At 47.1% G+C, this 18,319-nt stretch overlaps 1 protein-coding gene across 3 annotated transcripts in view; it reads left to right on the top strand.

Moving 5' to 3' along the window:
• PIGN (phosphatidylinositol glycan anchor biosynthesis class N) overlaps window positions 1-18,319 on the top strand; it is a 1,975,532-nt gene that overhangs the window by 1,366,104 nt on the left and 591,109 nt on the right. For all 3 annotated transcript variants that reach the window (XM_069613664.1, XM_069613662.1, XM_069613663.1), the window contains one exon: window positions 2,200-2,308. In XM_069613664.1, the coding sequence (XP_069469765.1) occupies window positions 2,200-2,308 (109 nt within the window). The remainder of the gene's footprint in view (window positions 1-2,199; window positions 2,309-18,319) is intronic.

Genomic DNA, 18,319 nt, shown 5'->3' with positions numbered 1-18,319 from the left:
AGGAACACTTTTCATACTTTTGCTTGGGGCAAGAATAGGTTTGGGCGTGAGGATTTTACCCTTCATTCAGAAGGGCAGTGCATTTCGGAAGGCTGACAAGGAAGTAATATGTAATATGAAAAATATTTTGTTATCTTTTGATTACGTAACAGAATGTTAGTACATTCAGCCAAAAAATGGCAAAGTAGAAATCTGAATCCGAATTTGTTGTTTGCAAAAAACCACCAAAATAATCCTCTTCTGACCTTACGAATAGTAATAATTATATTTGTAAAGTGAAACTTCTTTCGGGGCAGAAAACGGCTGTCATATCCGGTCCATGGTGCTGACCTCGGCTATGTGATATATTCATGTGACTTTGTGTGCACTGTAACAAATCGACGGAATTCGTCCCTTCTCCCCAAGGGGGAGCCTCATCCTTTAAGACTAGTGAGGTTAGCCCACTTCGCAAGACTCTCCCTAGGATTTTGGGCAAGGAGGACCTAACTGGGAGAGTCTCCTGCTTAGGTGACAATGTCTCCCGTTCCTTTGAGGAACTCACTTAGCCATTCCCCATGGTAGCATACATGGGACTGTCCGACCTGAAGAACAAATCTGGACATATGGCTGAAGGCAAAGCTAAAATATGTTGTTGCTACTGGGAAAAGTGTTCTGTCTCTTTAAAGGGAGACATCCACTCCACTGGGATGAGTGAACTGAAAAAGGAGCACACGCCGAGCCAAGGCGAGGAAGCGAGATGCATATGCAAGCAGGAGAGGCCCCCTGAAAGTGTAGCCCCTGAGAGGGGCAGAGTCGAGGAGAGCCGCAGAGCCCGTGACTTTCAGAAGTGTTCTGACAGCCAGAACAAAGCGCTGTAGACCAAGAGTTTGCCCGCAGTAAAAGACGGTAGACAAGGGTGATACCTATCCTGGTGGTGGCGTGACCACGATGACTCCGTGGTGTGCCTTACGCCCATCCATCGATGCCAAAACCATCAGGCTGAGAATTCAGCAAACAAGCAGCTTACCCACAGTGATAAAGGGATGCAGAGCAAGAGAGGTCCGTGAATGGCAAACTAGAGGAAACAAACAGACGGAGAGGCACAACGAACATGAAGAACCCGAGCGGGTGCAGAGCCCACAGACGTTTCGCTGTAAAATCAGAGGTAACGGTGAGAACTGCAGGACCAGCAGGCCACCGGGTAATCATTATTCAACAGGAGAAACCTGTCTCAGTGAAATTGACGAAGTACTGAATGTAAAGTTGATGAAAGTGAACTTTAATAATGTGAGAAACCGAACCACAATTGAATCTGGGAAAGAGATCATTAATATCTGGCAAACACCCTTGCGAGTAGGGAAAGTATTCCCAAATTTGAGAAAAAGAGAATGGGACATATCAGAAAGAGAAGTATATGAAGTAAAGTCTAGAGATACCCAGAAGAGAAAAGATATACAAAATAAATACCAGCAAGAAAGGGGGTACATTAATTGTCAGAACAGCATACCATTCATAAGAAGCACATTTTACAGAAACCTCCAAGTCCCGGTAGCCTGAATCAAAGGATAAAGCAAAGTTTAGATAGGGGTTATGGAGAAGAGCCCCTAAAGAGAAGGAAAAACCCAAAGACCTGGTGAAAGAATTACGAGAACTCATACCAGTGGTGACAAGCGACTATTTAAGAACATCCTATTCGCAAGAAGTATGAAGCAGAAGGAGAACCATTGCTCGAAGAGACAATTGGGAGAAGGCAAACATTCTCCTGGCCTTAGTTTGTTAGAATATTGGTAGGCTCAGTTAGAGTTTTTGGACAGCAGACTTATTCATTTGGACTTGTCCTGATGGCTGACGAGCACCTTAGTTATTTACATAGGCAGGGAACAACTGCATTGAAATAGGAAAAGATAGACCTTTTTCTTATCTTTTAATAAGATACTCGTTAGAAATGTCATTGCCGGTCCGTGTCCTCCTTCTGACCCGCCACAACACACAAATCTCAGCAGTGGATAGATTGGTGCTCTGAACTATATTACTGACTTCATTTACAAATATAGGAACTATGTGACATTATTGGATTATTTCCTTTTTTTATGTTCCCATTCATCATTTGCTTTATACAGAAAATATTTAAATACAAATTCGGAAAGTCCTTAATCCTGCTACACTTTTGTGTACCTGTACCTAAACCACTTCAACATGTCTTTTTCTTGAACTTTTCAGATGCTGAGCCTTGCAGCTTCCGTATACATTGTGAACAATACTCATGGCAACTTAAGTCAGAAACTAGGACTACCCTTTGTAAATCAAGTAGTCAGCTGGACCACGCTTGGTAAGTAGACAAAACTTGGATTTGAAATCTCTGAAGATGGCAGTGAAGCATACAGTTGATAGCACATTTGACATTAATTGGAATGCTGGGCGCCTCTTAGCCAATTGATTTCTTGCAATACAGCCATTCATTTCCTGTATTTGTCCAATTAGAGAAAGGTATTGGTGCACTCACCCAAATACTTGCTCTGACTGCACCTTCTGCAACTTTATTTTGAGGTCAGCTTCTCTATGCATCCAGTCCCGTCACCTGGGACCATCTCTTTCACCTGTCCCCTTTCTTTCACCTGTCCCAAGTAAGTGATTCTCCCTCACTGTACCCCATCAGACCAGGGACGTCATTTCACCAACATGCCATGGGTAGTGGCAGTGACATCACACAATCCTTGACCTCTGATGACATCACAGGAAGTTGTGTAATTTGACCCCACCCTGAAGTGACATCACAGGAAGCGATGGAAGACGACCTTTCACCCCTTAACAAAACTGGGGAAGTGGCATCACAAAGAATTGTTCCTAAGTACACTACGAAAAATATGGTTACGATATCACTGTAATGTTATATACCTTTCAGACAAGAATGGATCACCAGATGTATCATTAATATGAGTTTGTGTACGCCCATATCACCTAATGATTGTGAATGCAAGCAGACGTCCAAGGCCAAATGGTAGTGATGTGTTATTATATACCCTTATGTGCTTTATATAGAACACATATACATACAAAATCACCCAACCTGTGATAGTACTCATTTATCAACCTCAGAAGGATGAAAGGCTGAGTTGGCCTTAGCGGGATTCGAACCTGCAACCTGCCGATCACATACACATCGCTGCAGCGAGCGATCAACCCACTGAACTATCTTACCGGCTATAGCTATCTTACCGGCTATAGTAAAATGATTGCTCATGTCTGAATGTTCTCAAAGTCAGAAAGGAAATTACACTGTGTAGTGGATAACATTAAATTGGTAACAGATTTACCAGCAGGCCAGTTCATCTGCAGGTCTGGTGCATAGTTGGCCACATGTCAAGCCTGCATGGATCTACTTTTCGGGCTTCAGGGGATTGGCCTCAGATGGCATCCCATACTCTGGGCACTCATTACCTCATACATGTAAACAAACATCCTGAACAGCATGCCATAGAGATAGGAAAGATAGATGCATTACAACATGGCATTCATTGTGGCACAATGAAATCAAGGGCCACTTTATGTGCTATGGTCAAACATTTCTACACTGTACACAAGCTGTTAGGCACAAGGGTTTTGTCAAGTGACCGAGGACACTAAGATGGAATGTCTTGTGATGATCTTGAGAAAGCCAGCCATGCCAGAAACAAAGAGCCACATGGTGTTGGCCCCAGTGCAGGACCTTCCATTTAAAAAAAAAAGATTTACTTTCTTCATTTTTTAGGGGTAGCAAGGGAAACCTCAGGGGTCACAGGTGCGACCCCTGGTGACCCGTAAATGACGTCCCTGCATCAAACGTAGTAATGTGGGGTATGCCATCGCTCTGGACACTGAAATGCCTCTGTGAACACAACCATGCCACCATCTCTTTTTATCATAGAAAGTGGACTTTTCTCATCAAACAGCGCCCATGATATTTAACTTTGGCTATTTTTAGTGAGTTTGAACAACTGTGTTATCTCATCAAATGCATTTCGTTCAGTGTGCAAATGTTACACGTGTCCTTACATGGCACATGGGCAGGGGGCTGATTGCTAATCGGGTTATTGCTTGTGTTTGCAGGGAAATATGCAGTTAATTGCCCTCAAATCTGATAAAATGGTCCTTGCTGCGTTCTGGCTTGTTCACTCGGTTTGGGTACAATTAAGAACTTGCTTTGTGCTGAAGGCATGGTGTGACAGATTTCCATATGCTTGGTAAAAACTCGTTTTTCTCTCAAATTGTAGGGGCTCTAGCTGCATGGGTTCTGTGTAAGTTATTTCTGCCAAACAGTCTCACATTCATGACCCAATTTGTACCTACAAAGTGGTGTTTGAGGTTTTTCCCACAGTGGTCGCCCTTCTGAACAATGGGGTGTTTAATTTGCTCACTAGAATGCATATATAGAGACAGATATACCTGCAAACCTTTTGAGTTGCCAAGGCGGGTGAGAGCTCCAATGACAAGTATGGATGGGAAGGGGATTGATGGATGAGTGAACTGATCCTTTGCCAGGTGACACACGCCAAAAGCTAGTGAGTTGACAGGTACACATGTACACTTTCTGTTGTGCACAGTATACTGACACAGCAGCAAACGGTTAAACAACATAGCCACCTTTCAGGAATAAGAATAATGTTACATGCAGTGGAGAACAACGTACATATAAATACTGGCTAGCAGAGCCTACATACTTTCCTTTAAAAGCATAGTGTTGTTATATCAGGGAAATTGAGATACTCTTGTACATTGGTTAGTTAGTACTCCTGACTATTTTAGCACCAAAGTTATCAGTTATAGAAGGTATAATATGAACCCATATATATTGGCATTATACACCAAAATGATTGCCTAAACAGAATGAGGTTTATTTTTTAAATAATGCATTACTGTAACCCTCCATTGGCATTTTGTTTATTCTGTCATATCTGGTGGCAATGCCTTTGCAGTGTCAGAACTGGATGTTGTGCAGAATTACATAAAAAGCATGTTGCAACGTCCCCTGCCTGATTCTGCTGACTACTAGGAGAGTGGCTCTCGGGGCTGGCTGCCTCCCCGAGCCAGTGGAGAATGGGCTTGGTGGTGGAAATGTGAGGATCCCCATGTCACTCTCCCCTGGTCCACATTGTTTGGTGGGCGCCAGCCAGCCTGAACCCACCAGACCGCATTCCCGAGCTAGGGACCCCAAGAAACCCCCCGTGCTCTCAGAAACCCCAGGGAAGTTCTTGTCCGTCCGCCATGTCCTTGGGGACCACAAGCCACTTTTTGCTCATCCTGCCAGGTTTGGGGACCTGTCTGAGTGTATGGACTCATCCACTGGCACTAATGACACATCTGTGTCCACAGACCAGCTTGCGAAGTCCACAATGTAACAAAAAAACAAAACAAATCCAAAACATGATGAGGGACATAGAACAGACTTGGAATCAGTCAACCTCTGCTAAACTGCACAAATCTGCAAATATTCAGCACACAGGCTTGTTGCAGGCACATTCAGCTCTCCCTGACCTACCACTCACACAAACATATACACACACACGCATGCCGTGGTCGGTATGGCTTAAGGTCAGCCCTTTAGTGTCACTTGGATCTGGGTGGGGCTGTGGGCAACAGACACTTCCAGTGATCATCAATTGGGAGTTACAGATCCACACCCTCAACCCCTAGTGCCACCCAGCGGTTGGGAGGGGGTCTTCCTTATTTAAACCAGGCACCCTAGTCTGGCATGTAGGTTGTTGGAGCTGGCAGTTGGAGGAATTTGATGTGTGATAGAAGGTCTGTGAAGAAGTGGGGACTGTTTGTGGTAAGAAGAGGGGAAGGAGCCAGGAGGAGGTGCTAATGATTTGGAGGAGTGGTTATATCCATAGGATGTTGGTTAGTCTGGAGGAGGAGATAACATCAAAAGGAGATAATTAAGAGCTGTAGGAGTGAGTTATATTAAGAGAAGGCAAAACGAGTTTGGAGAAGTTGGTAACATTAGGAGGAGAGACAAAAGGGTTGGTGGAAGCAATAATATCATGAGGTGGTGGTGAGAGTCAGGAGGAGCTCATGATACCCGGAGGAGCTAGTGACCCAAAAAGGGATGTTGGAACAACTTAAGGTGGTGATGGCAAAACCAGTAAATGTAGGAAGGAACAAGGAGGTCAGGTTGGCCCAAGGCAGGTGGCAATGCCAGAGGTGGTTTGAATCCAAGTGAGCAAGCTCAGAGTAATGAAGAACTAAGAGGAAAAGAGGACGAGGGTGCAAGCCTGGAGGTGGAGAAGGGGCATGAGGAGTAACATGTGCTAGAGAAAACTACATGCTCCAACTCCAATTCCTCAAGAAACTTGAGTTATACCAATATCTGGTCGTGGTGGCAGCGAGGTGCATCCTCAAGAAATCCTAGGAAACTGACTCAGACTTCGGTGGAACTCATCCCTTGTTAGCTGTGAATACGTGACCAGGAAATCCTATATCTAGCTAGTCAACAAGGAATGGCAGCCGCTCTGCTAAGCGAGGGTGAAAGATTTTCTTTCTAGATTCGTGAGACTTTCCTTAAACTTAACGTTTATAAATCACACTTAGAGTCCAGTCATTTGTTCATCCCACTTGGCCTTCTCTGACGAGCAGCTTATCTCTAAAGGATTCTACTGCAGTATGAACAGGCTTAAAGTTGTTGCCAATCTCATTTTAACATTATAAAATACCAATCCTTGCCTGTCTTTGATTACAGGTGAGCTGGTATGTGAATATGTTAATTGCTGTAAGAACCCTTTCTTCTGAGGGAGAAAGGATAAGCAGGAAAGCTAGGGGACAAGGAAGATTCATTCCACAATTTTGGAAACTCCCAGCATGCATACATTCTGCAGCGACTTCACTATTGAGAAAGGACCCTGGGAAATACCGCAAAAGAGGCAGGGCGGTCAACTATGGAGATGCCATTGGATCGTAGTCTGGTGCGTTTGCTCCAACTGTCCCCCTAATATGATTAACCCATATACAATATAAATGGGCCTTCCTCTGTTGGTTAGCTGAATGAGTTATTGATAGTTCAAAGTCCTCTTCCATATGGGTGGAAACAGCTGATCTGAGTGGAGTGGTACCATTTCCTTAAAGTCCCTAGGGAACAGAAGGGACAACATCTTGAAGAACTTGCAGCTTGCCTGTAATAACAGAGACCTGCTTGCATGATTCTCTGCAGGAGACATCCAGCCACTCTAATTCCAGAGACATTCAGCAAGTCAGAGGCCCACACTCTATCCCCCACCACGGGCGCAGACTATCACAGGGATCATGGCCTCAGGTGAGAGATTACAGGGCTGTATAAGCCAAGCTTTTATTCAGGCACTCAAAAAGGACGTTGAGCCAGTTTGAGTCCTGGAACTGCCTTCTAAGCACGATGGAGTAGTGCAATGACTTCATGCTACATATTGCCAAATTAGTCCTACATTCACGTGCTGCACTTGCTCTGCAGACCTTGAGGACCCATTACTTTCCCTGTAATAGTCGTGCAACACTCCAAAGTGTATGCACCCCGATTACCTTCCAGTAAAACACTGCAGAACATGAGCACATGCTCCACAACTCTTATGCGCCAGAGTGGCTGCCTTGTGAAGCCCGAGGTGCTACAGGAAAGTGGAAAAGAATCCACAATGGTTGGTCATCCTTTTGAAGGTTTGGTCCAACATCAAAGCCCCAAACCACAATCAGCTGAACCAATAAACTTGAACCATTCAGAGACCCACACCCACACCGCTCCACAGGTACAGGCCATCACAGGAATCCCAGCCTCAGGCTAGAGATTACAGGGCTATATAAGACTAACCTCTTAGTCAGGCAGTGTGGGTGTGTGGTGAAGGACCTGGCAGCATGGGTTTGGAGGCGTTTGGAGAGTGAGGAAATAGTTTGGTGAGGTTGGCTAGAGAACCAGCTGCATGATGGAGGAGGTTGAATAGAGGGGGAGATGTGGCAGGAGCATATGAAAAAGGAACATCAGGAAAAGATAGAGATTTGAAAGATGTTTTAACGGAACATTGGGAGAAGGTGGACAGAAATAGAAGATGGGGTAAAGGAACATCAAGAGGAGTGATGATAATTTTGGAAATGGTGGTAAAGAGACATCATGTATGGGTGTAGAGGAGCCTGGAGGAGGCGGTAAAGGAACATCTTAAAGAGGCGGAAAGAGACTTGGAGGTTGTAAAAGAATCAGTTTGATAGCAAAGCCCTAGTGAGTAAGATCAGCAAGGAACAAGAGGGTTTGATTAGCCGAAGGCAGGGGTATAGGGATGAGGCCCTGATCTGTCAGGGTCAGACTCATGCTGGAAAGGAGTACTTGGGGTTGTGTCGAGGAGGGGAAGGGCCAGAGCAGGTGTAGAGGGACCATGAACAGCGAGGCCAGGACCCTAGGAAGCTAATGTTTCTGAATGGGGAAACTGGGGAAGGCCATTCCAGTTAGTTCTGTCTATTTGGCAGAGAAGCTCACTTTCTAATTAATTGTGTCCTCTCACAGATTCCTCATCTTAGATAAATATTCATATTCTGCTTTGCAGTCTTGGAAAAAGAAATCGAAAGCAGGAGGGGTGCTGTGCAGCATCGGCGTGTATGTCCCTTAACGATTACCATTCATGCATCCCGACGTGGCGTTGATGATTGTATTGGGAAATTGGAAAGGTTCGAACTTCGCGCACCATACCACTGACTGGAGGGTGGACACGTTATCATTGTCATTTCTGTCACTTTCGCAAATTGCTACAAATATTGCAATATTTATGATAAATGGGATAAGTGTTACATTTAGGTTACTTTGTGTTATTTTGTGTAGCAGTGATACATTTATAAATTTGCATGATCGCAGAAACATAACGTTGAAACATTGTCACACGGAGGGCCCCTCCCCACTCAGGTGAAGCAGGCGATCAATATGTGCACGTGGAATTTAGCTGCATTAATGGCGGTCCTGAGAGATCATAGTAGTATTTTTTTAATTTAGCAAAAGATATGAAATATATGATATGGCATTTTTAACGCGTCTATACACAAGTGTTTCAAGGCACGATATAAATGCAAGCTGTGTTTGCTTTGTGTATCATGGGTCTCGTATTGTGGATTAATTAGAAGGGTGTTTTCGCAATCATGGCAAAGGCACGTCAGCAGTCAAGGAACAGGTTTCGTAAATTGGTCAACGGGGTGGTTGCGGTCAGTATGCAGATGGCTCAAGTGCTGAAGGGCGAAGGGAAGATATGATCCCTGGTAAACAGGAGAGCTCATTGTTGTAAAGGATAGGCATCTTGTGAACTCCTAGGGGTATTTGGAACAGGTGGCTTCTCCCAGGGCACTTAGGGAGATCAGTAGTAGTAGGTTTCAGGAGAGTGATTGTGTTGTCAAACAGTGGGCGGAACTCATGTGAATAGGAAAGGGCAGTAGTCATAAAAATCAGACACCTGACAGGCTTGGGCAATGCGGTTAGCAAACACGAATAGTTCAAAAGGGAATCTACGTGTCTTTCATCTTCATGTGCTTAAGTATTTTTAGGGCAGGTCCGTGCGCGTCATTAATAGGAATTCTGTTACTGTGTAACTAAAAGGCAAGGCTGCCACCAAATATGGAGAGGTTGGGAAGGGGTGTGTTGGAAATGGAAACCTTGTAATTATATTTTTATAGGGGATTGTGTTATAATATCTGTGTCCAATGAACTGTGTGGGTTTTAGATTTCTCTGTATAGGGCAACCAATCATGTTTGGGGGGTGCCTTTCTAACGGTATTTGGGGGAGTGTATTAACTGTTGCAAACTGTATATAATAAGTGTTCTTTGTGTGGTTCCGGGAGACCAGGCTTAGTGTGACTGTTAGATGTCATCTAAGCCCCCTCCCAGCCATATGTACAGTAAAACTTGCTTTATGGACAAAAGGCGCATTTTTTCTGCATGCACAGCACACTGAACGGTTGTACTTGGCTCCGCAAAACACAGCACACACTCTGAACGGTTGTACTCGCCTCCGCAAAATCTTTTTCTTCGATGCATGTCGCACTTTCACGAATTTCTGTGTGATTCTGTCACACAGTCTATGCCTAAAACAGACTTCAATAGACGTGCAAACTTTGACGCAAAGATGTCGATCACTGATCTGCACATAATTTTTCTCTGGTGCCTTGGCGAGGCCCATTACATTATCGAGTGTGCCTCCTGCCAGTCGATGACTAATAAGGCCTTGAAGGAGAGAAGATCAGAGCTCACCCTAGGTCGATCAGTATCGAAATCTCTGTCCTTTGCACCTTCCAAAAGAAAATGCTCCAAAGGTAGGAGTTCAGCGCGGACAAGTTTCCTGAAAGGCCCAAGAAAAGGTTGAAACACTCCAAAAGGTCTAGATCCATGAGTGATTCTTGTCATTGCTCTTCTTCAAAAAATAGTGACAAACAATGCAATTGATGTTCCTCCTCCGCTTTCTCATCCGTCATGCGTCGAGCATGTTTCCGCAAGAAGACCGCCTCAGCGGCTGATTGGGAAAATTTTAGACCAAAAATGTCGGAGGTATTTGCAAAGGCTGCTCCTACTGACCCCTCGAAAGAGCCAAAAAAGGCCACAGATCCCACTGGTTCCTCTAAGACCGGCAGGGAATCAGTTAAGGCTTCGACCTGTGTGCCCAAATGCCAGAGTCTGAAGACCTCCTAGACGGCTTACTGAGTGGAACAACATCATCGACCACCAGGACCTCCTTGATGCAAATGACCTCATCGATAGCCTCTATGAAGGACCCATTGATGTTGAAGGGACCTTAGACGTTGATCTCAGAGTCGATGTAGAGATACAAACCTCAGTCAATGACTGCATTTTTAAAATCTTTCGGTTCCATCTTTGAGGAGGAAGACGAAGAGGACCATATAGTTCCCTTCGGGTATGAGCGCTTTGGGGCTCTAGATGTCCCTGAAGAAATTATTTCAGAGGCATCTCAGATTGGAAGACATAGTCTCCTGCCCAAAAGATGCTAGTGGACTCTACACTTCCCCTGAAGTCGAGTTTGACACTGTCATGCCCCAGCCCTGGAGGTTCTGGAATCGGTGGAGGCTGTGTGGCTACGTTAGCTAGAAACGTCTTGTGCGGTCTAGTCTTCTCCCAAAATGGCCGCTGCAGTTATTTATGCAGTCATTTCCAGATACACGATGTGTCGTATCCGTCTCTGGACCTGCGCTTGCTAGTATTGCTTTCGGTGGTACCAGCGCTTCGCTTTGCAGTTTTCTTTCTGTTTCTCTTTTGCCTTGCTCGTCATTCTTGTGCAGACTCTCCTGTTCCATTTTGATCGTTTGTTTGACCGCTCTGCTCTTACGGTCTTTCCTATCTGTTCTTTCTCGATATTCTTTTTCTGTTATTTCTTTTCCGTTCTATTTTCTTTTCTGAAACTCCTTCTATTGCTTCTGTGCCTTCCTCTTCTTTCTTGCTTTCTCAACGTACCTTTTTCTTCCTTCGGTACCGTAGCCGGCGTCTCGCTAGTTCGAGGGCTGTAGTCATCTTTTCTTTTTTTTAATATGTTTATTTTGAACAAGGCAGGAAACAAATACAGTTGTGCATCACTGTGACCTTCCAGACTCCTTTAATCACATTACGAACACTCTACCCCCTCCACTCCTCATTCCCACCCCTCATGCTCGCCCGGGTTACGATCCCGGAGAATGGCGCTCCCCTACCTCCCCCCTACGCCTCGCACCCCCTCTCGGAAGTGTCTCCGCTATCCAGAATCCGCTTAGCTTGTTGGGGCTTGTATGTAAGAGCCGGGAATTTTTGGTCATAGTCAAGGAATGGGCCCCAAATGTTCTGAAAGCGATGGAGAGTACCTGCCGTCGCCGCTGTCACCTTTTCTGCGATGAGGATATCCCACATTTTGGTCCACCATAAGGGAAAGAGAGGTCCCTCTCTGGCTTTCCAGGAGTGGGCGATAGTTATTCTTCCTGCTAGAAGGCATTGGGACAGGAGCTTGGCTTTGGGCCCTGACCTTGAATATATTCCCGGGATTGGAGTGCCCAGCAAAATGGGTTCAGGCTTTAGGGGGAGCGTTGTTTGGGTAATATCTTCAATGAAGTTCAGGCATTGTTTCCAGAATTGTTGGTCTTGTGGGCATGTCCACCACATGTGGAAGAAAGACCCCGTGTGTCCACATTGTCTCCAGCATGCCGGGTCCAGGGAACTGTTCATGTGGTGGAGCCTCAGGGGGAGAATAGTACCAGCGTAACAATATTTTATAAGCACACTCTCTGTTGGTGATGCAAGCTGAGGAGGAGTGTGCCCGGGACCATACATCTATCCAGGCCTGGTCCTCTATGGGATGGCCCAGGTATGCCTCCCACTGTGCCAGGGCTCGGGTTTTAGATGTGAGGAAGTCCCCCTGGAACCGTTTATATAGGGCCAAGATCTTACTTTGGTCCCGGAAGGTCCACCAGGGTTAGTTCCAGTGCTGCGGGTGGGATCACCAGTGGCGAAGCTGGATGTAGGAAAACCTGTCGGTCTCCTGCAGTTGAAAGGTCTCCTTGCATTGTGCGAACGTGCGCGGTTCCCCTCCTTCAAACAGTTGCCCCAGTGATTCCAGGCCCCCCGCGATCCAGTTCTTTAAGTTCCAGGGGTTCAAACCCGGAGAAAAGTTGGGTTGAGAAAAATTGGTGATGAGGGGCTCGGTCCTCTGAGGACCCCTTTTTTCCTTAGCGCCTTATCCCATACGTCCACGGTGTGTCTTGTGGCAAGCAGTAGTTTCTCTGTCTGCGCATAGGTGGCGGGATGTGCGGGACGAAACGCAGGGGGAGGGCAAGGCGAGACTGTTCGATTTCCACCCACCTTGGGCGGTCAGAGGATATTCGCCAGGCTTGGGTGATTGCCAATTGTGCTGTCATCTGGTAGCCTTGTAGCCTTGTAGGTCGGGTACTCCTAGACTGCCCAGCCTGGCGTTCCCCAACATTGTTCTCAGAGGGATTCTGGGTTCTTTCCCCCGCCAGATAAAGCGCAGCATATTCCTTTGGAGGTCCCAAAGGGCCGGGGGAGGGATAGGCACCGGGAGTGAGGAGCAAGCATACAGGAATCTGGGGAGAAGGTTCATTTTACAGGCAGTGATATGGCCCATTAACGAGACTTCCTGTAATTTCCATCGCTTCAGGTCATCTGCCTGCTCCTTAAAGAGAGGGGTTAGTTCAAGAGATAGACCTCCCTTGGGTTCGCCGGAATTCAGACCCCCAGGTAGGGGATTGCCGTGGTTTTCCACTGAATGGGACAAAGCAGGGTCAGGGTTGCCTTCTCCGACGGGGTCAGGCCTAACCCAAGAGTTGTAGATTTGTTAAAGTTGATAGAGAAGCCAGTAACTTCCATAGTCCTTTATCTCGGCCAGAGCGTGTTTCAGTGAGAAAGAGGGCTGTGAGATGGTGAACAGGACATCGTCCGCATATAAGGCCACTTTATGTTGGGAGGATCTGACCTGGAGCCCCCTGATAGAGTAATTTAGTCTAATTCTTTGGGCGAAGGGTTCCATAACCAGGGCGAATATAAGTGGAGAAAGTGGGCATCCCAGCCTGGTTCAACTGGTTAGGGGGATGGGGGAGGAGAGCGTGCCATTAATTCTCAAAAGGGTCTTCAGGGATCTGTAATTTGCCAGGACCATGGTGTGGAACTCCGATCCGAAGCCAAAGGCCTCCAGGGTGAGGTTCATAAAGGTCCAGTCTACTTGATCGAACGCATTGGTGGTGTCAAGGACTTGAAGTGCCAAGCTTTGGGAGTTTCGAGTAGCCAGGTCCACCAGATCTAGAGTTCTACAAATGTTGTCACCTGTTGCTCTATTTCTAATAAATCCGGTCTGGTCTGGGTGGATTATATCAGGCAGGATGCGGGAAAGGCGTGTTGCCAGAACCTTCGAGTAGATGTTGGCATTGATGTTCAGTAATGCAATGGGTCTATAGGAGGCCGGATTTGCTGGGTCCCCCCCAGGTTTAGGCAAAAGGATTGTAATAGATTCTTGCATGGAGGGGGTTATGGTGCCCGTGCTCTGAAAGGAGTTGAAGAGATGCACCAAAGGTGGTAATAGTTGATGCCTGAAGATTTTGTAGAATCTAGTGGTGTATCCGTCTGGTCCGGGGGCTCTGGATTTGAGGGTTTTTATGGCCTCTTCGACCTCTTCTGCTGAGATTGGCGCGTCCAGAGTGTCTCGGGCTGAGGGCTTCAGCTGCGGAAGGGTGGCCTTCTGCAGGTATTCTGTCTGCTCCTGCCGGTTGCGCGGCTGTGCGGACATTACTTGTACGAGGTGTTCGGTCGCTAGTTGTAGTTTCTCCGGCTCTGAGTAGTGGGTCATGCCTTGGGGGTCACGCAGTCCGATAATGGTGTTATTCTTTTTGATTTCGGTGAGTTTTGCTACCATTAACTTGTTCGCTTTGTTGTTCCTGACATAATAGAATTGTTTGGTTTTCGCTAGTGGTTGTGCCGTGTGTTTGGCATAGTGTGCCTCAATCTTCATCCGTGCTGTTTGGAGCGCTCGTTGTGTTTTGGGGGACCAAGAGCCATACAAGTTTGCCTTCTGCTTCTGTGGTACGGCACCCCGTGGGCTATTGGTTCCCCCCGGATGACCGCCTTCATGGCGTCCCAGGTATTCGCCGGGGAGGTGTCCTCATTGGGGTTTTCCTGGAAGAAGTTCGAAATTGATGTTGCTATAGAATCCCTGTTTGACATATCGTTCAGCATTGGGTCATATAGTGACCATTTGCGGCGGGCAGTGGGTGTTGGGTCATAAGTGCGGATCTCCAAGGTCACTGGTGTTAGGCAGAATCCTGTGCAGTTCCCTTGGGGAACACTGCAAAAAGATTAAGACTCCAGGAGTAAGCAGTAAACCCAATTGGTAGCAGTCTGTACCACCCAGATTTACCTGGTAGCTGTGGCTGAGCAGTCGGACTTCTCTCAAGATGAGTAGGGCAGTATACAGAGGATACACAATAGGGCCAAAAACACAGTGGAGCAAACAAACACTGACCAGAGCTTGGTATCAAAAGTATATAATTATAAAAAGTATACACACCTCCCTTAATAATTATTAGACAAGTCTAGGTCAAAACACCACTATTTGTAAAACAGATGCGAGCCCTTAACTTAGATGGCACTCCAATAATGAAGTTAGAGGGAGAGAAAAAGACAGGTCATGAAAATAAAACAGTTCCCAAGACCAGAGCAATCTAGTGAAGGCAGAGTCTACTGTAGAGCCAAAGTTCATAGGCCAAGGCCACTTTACATGGAGCAAGGCGAAATGGGCCCAAGATCACACAGTTTAAAAATGCACTCAAGTCTTTGCAAAAATGTTCAAAAGAGGTTGGTTTGATGCGAAAGATAAAGTTAGAAGGCCTGGGGGCCAACCAAGTTGGAAAGCCAAGGATTTAAGGGTCACCTTTAGCAATCCGTGGAAAGGGAGGCCAGGTGGAAAACAGTACCTTTAAAAGTGAGGAAGCTCCAGCGGTGGCAGTTGTTCCTGGCAGTGGGTGCAGTTCGTGGTTTCGACCAGGGAAGGAGAAGATCTCATCGAGGAGGAAACTTGGAGTCATTACACTGCCCAGGGATGAGACCAGCCACGGAGTTGCTCGATCGGTTAAAAGGTGCGTTCCTTTTATTCGCGATCCCGGTGGACTGAAGCTTGGCTATCCGGCCGCCGGGTGCTTGGCACTGGCGATTCGACCAAGGGACGTCCTGGAAGGCGAATGTCGAACTGGTTGTTCCCACCAGCTCAGAGGGAGAAGACTCTTGCAGCAGAAGATCTTCTGTTGTCGTCAGGGAAGTGGTGAGGTCGTTGCAGCAGGGATCCACCGGTGGTGTCGTCATTGCAGATGGCTCAGCTTCTCCTCTCTTTGGATTTCTCAGGTCCAGTGGCGACTTCTGAAGTTCCAGTCCCAAAAGCCCTTCTTTTATGCAGAAAAACCCCCATTCAACAGCTTAGCTGTCACTCATACATGCTATGTGGTGAGCCGGGCGGCTCACCACTGGGCCAATCAGAACAGAGTGCGACTTGGGTTGCTAAGGCAACGCAGTCCAGGGTGCCAATTCCCCCACCCACACATCCTGTGACTCCCAGACAGAGTGGCACCAGTTGGAGGGCTTCTGTGGAGAAGCCCGCCAAAAAGTGGAACAAAGGGCCCGACCTTGGTTGAAGTTACAGAGACGGACACATACGCCATTTTGTAAAAGAGTTCTGGCGAAAAGACCCAACCAGCGATTTTATTTTAATTTTAAAAAACGGCGGTATCTTTACAATGCACCAAAAAAGTGGTGCGTTTAAAATGAATCGGAAAATCCCATAGGAAATATTCTGGTGGAATATTTCACGTGCGTGATAACCACTGCCACCAGCCAGAAACTCGACAAGGGGGGACTGGACAGTGCCCTCTTGGAAACAGACCCTGGGGCAATCAAATTAACCCCTTCCAGTACTTCCACAATATGATGGTTTGTACTGGTTCTGTTCATAATTTTGGACTAATAAAGCCAATGGTGACTTTACATGCCCTGGGAGACAGTAGTCAGTCCCAGGGTATGGAGTCTATGGGCCTGATCATGACTTGGGCGTTTCCCCAATAGCCCTACCGCCGAACTCTCCAGCGCTAATAGCGCCGGATCACGAGTTCGGCGGTAAAGTAATTCCCGATTCCCCATTGAGTTCATTCGGGAATGCCCCATTCCCCATTGGGCTCAATGGGGAAAATTTGCGCTCTTACCGCCGGCGGATTTCCCGCTGGCGGTAATAGCGTGAATTTTCTGCAGATTTCCCCCCAGCTAAGAGCTGGGGCGAAATCCGCCGAAGTCCTGATTTGGCGGACCCTTAAATCCGGCGGTATTAGCGCTACCGCCGGATTTAAGGGTTAACGCCAAAGTCGTGATCAGGCCCTATGTTTGGGGGTCACTATGACACCCCTGTGTTACTGCACTGAGGGTGCTGTGTAACACATATACCAAAACAGATGATACCCTATGGAGTAAAAGACCCCATAGCCCATAAGCACATACCAAGTCAAAGACATACCTCAAATCATGCCTAAGAGTGGGAAGGAAAGAGTCTCACTCTTAGCAGGAGAAAGAAACAAACCTCAAAAATCCAGCAAAGCTGCTGGGGGACTCACTAGGTTTGGGAACTTAGCCTTATAAGAGAATTCTCCCTAACAACCGGGGCGTGATCTGACAGAATTCTTGATCCAATGGAAACTTCATTTGTGAAGGCGAGTACCTGTGGTGATGTCAGCAGGAGATCAATCCTTGAAAAGGTTCTGTGGACATAAGAGTAGAAGGTGAAGTCTGTTTCCGAAGGGTGCAGCACCCGCCATGAGTCGACCACTTCCAGAGTCCTGAATAATCGTAGCAAACCTAGGGCCAGGGCAGTGTCTCCAGAGGAGGCCGAGTGTGATTTGTCCTTCGAGGGGTCTGGTACTCCGTTGAAGTCCCCGACCATCACGATCTGGCCCTCCGCAATGGGGACCAGGGCGGTGGACAGGGCCTCGTAGAATGCAACTTGTCCCGTGTTCGGGGCTTAGACCGAGATGAAAGTATATAGTTGGTTCAGCAGGAGATACTTCACTGTCGTAAATCTTTCCTCCGGCAAAGTTTAGTTTCCAGTACCTGGGGGTTTAGCCCCTTCTTAAAGAGGACTTCTGTGCCTCCTTTCTTGCTGCCACCTGAAGCGATGAATTGTTTAGGAAATTGTTGGGAGCGCAGGCACCCGAAGTCCGCTGGCAACAGATGGGTCTCCTGGAGCAAGGCCACTGCTGCCTCCTCGTCTTGGAGCTTCTGTAGGATAGATTTACGTTTGGGGGGGGGGAAATTCAGCCCCCTAACGTTAAGGGAGATGATTTTCAAAGTGCTATGGTCCCGAGTAGGGGGGGGGGTTCTGGTGAGTTCAGGTGAGAGGAATAGGTTGGATTGAGGTCAGACTGGTTGTTATCATGCTCTTGAGTTTTTAGTCCCTGCCTCCAACGGGGAGGCTGGGTGTTAACTAGTGGGGAGCCCGGCATTGTGGGGCTGGTGCCACCCCAGGCCAACTGGGCCAAGTAACAGAGGTCAGCCAACATGGCTGGAACTTGTGGCCAGACTATAGCTGGCATTCCAAGGATCTGTAGGTGTAACCTTCCTCGGAAGTGGGCAGGAGCCGTGGGGGGAGAGGCACGCTGCGGTGGGTGTCTGATGGTGTTTTTGCGGAGTTTCAGTGTATGGCGTCATGTCGGGGTCGTGAAGAGCCGGGACTGAAGAGGAGTGGGGTTGCGTCAAGCCGGACCCTAGTTGTTTGCGGTTGTGGGATCTCACTATCCGGTAAATTTGCTTCCCGGCCTCCTGTTCCTGCGCCATCCTGTAGTGCGCGATAATTTCTTCCTT

Source organism: Ambystoma mexicanum, chromosome 5p (assembly GCF_040938575.1).
Source record: "Ambystoma mexicanum isolate Mex_15411 chromosome 5p, UKY_AmexF1_1, whole genome shotgun sequence".
Taxonomy (NCBI): Eukaryota; Metazoa; Chordata; class Amphibia; order Caudata; family Ambystomatidae; genus Ambystoma; species Ambystoma mexicanum.
Note: the sequence above shows the minus strand (reverse complement) of the source record. Positions and strands in the feature narration are given on the sequence as shown.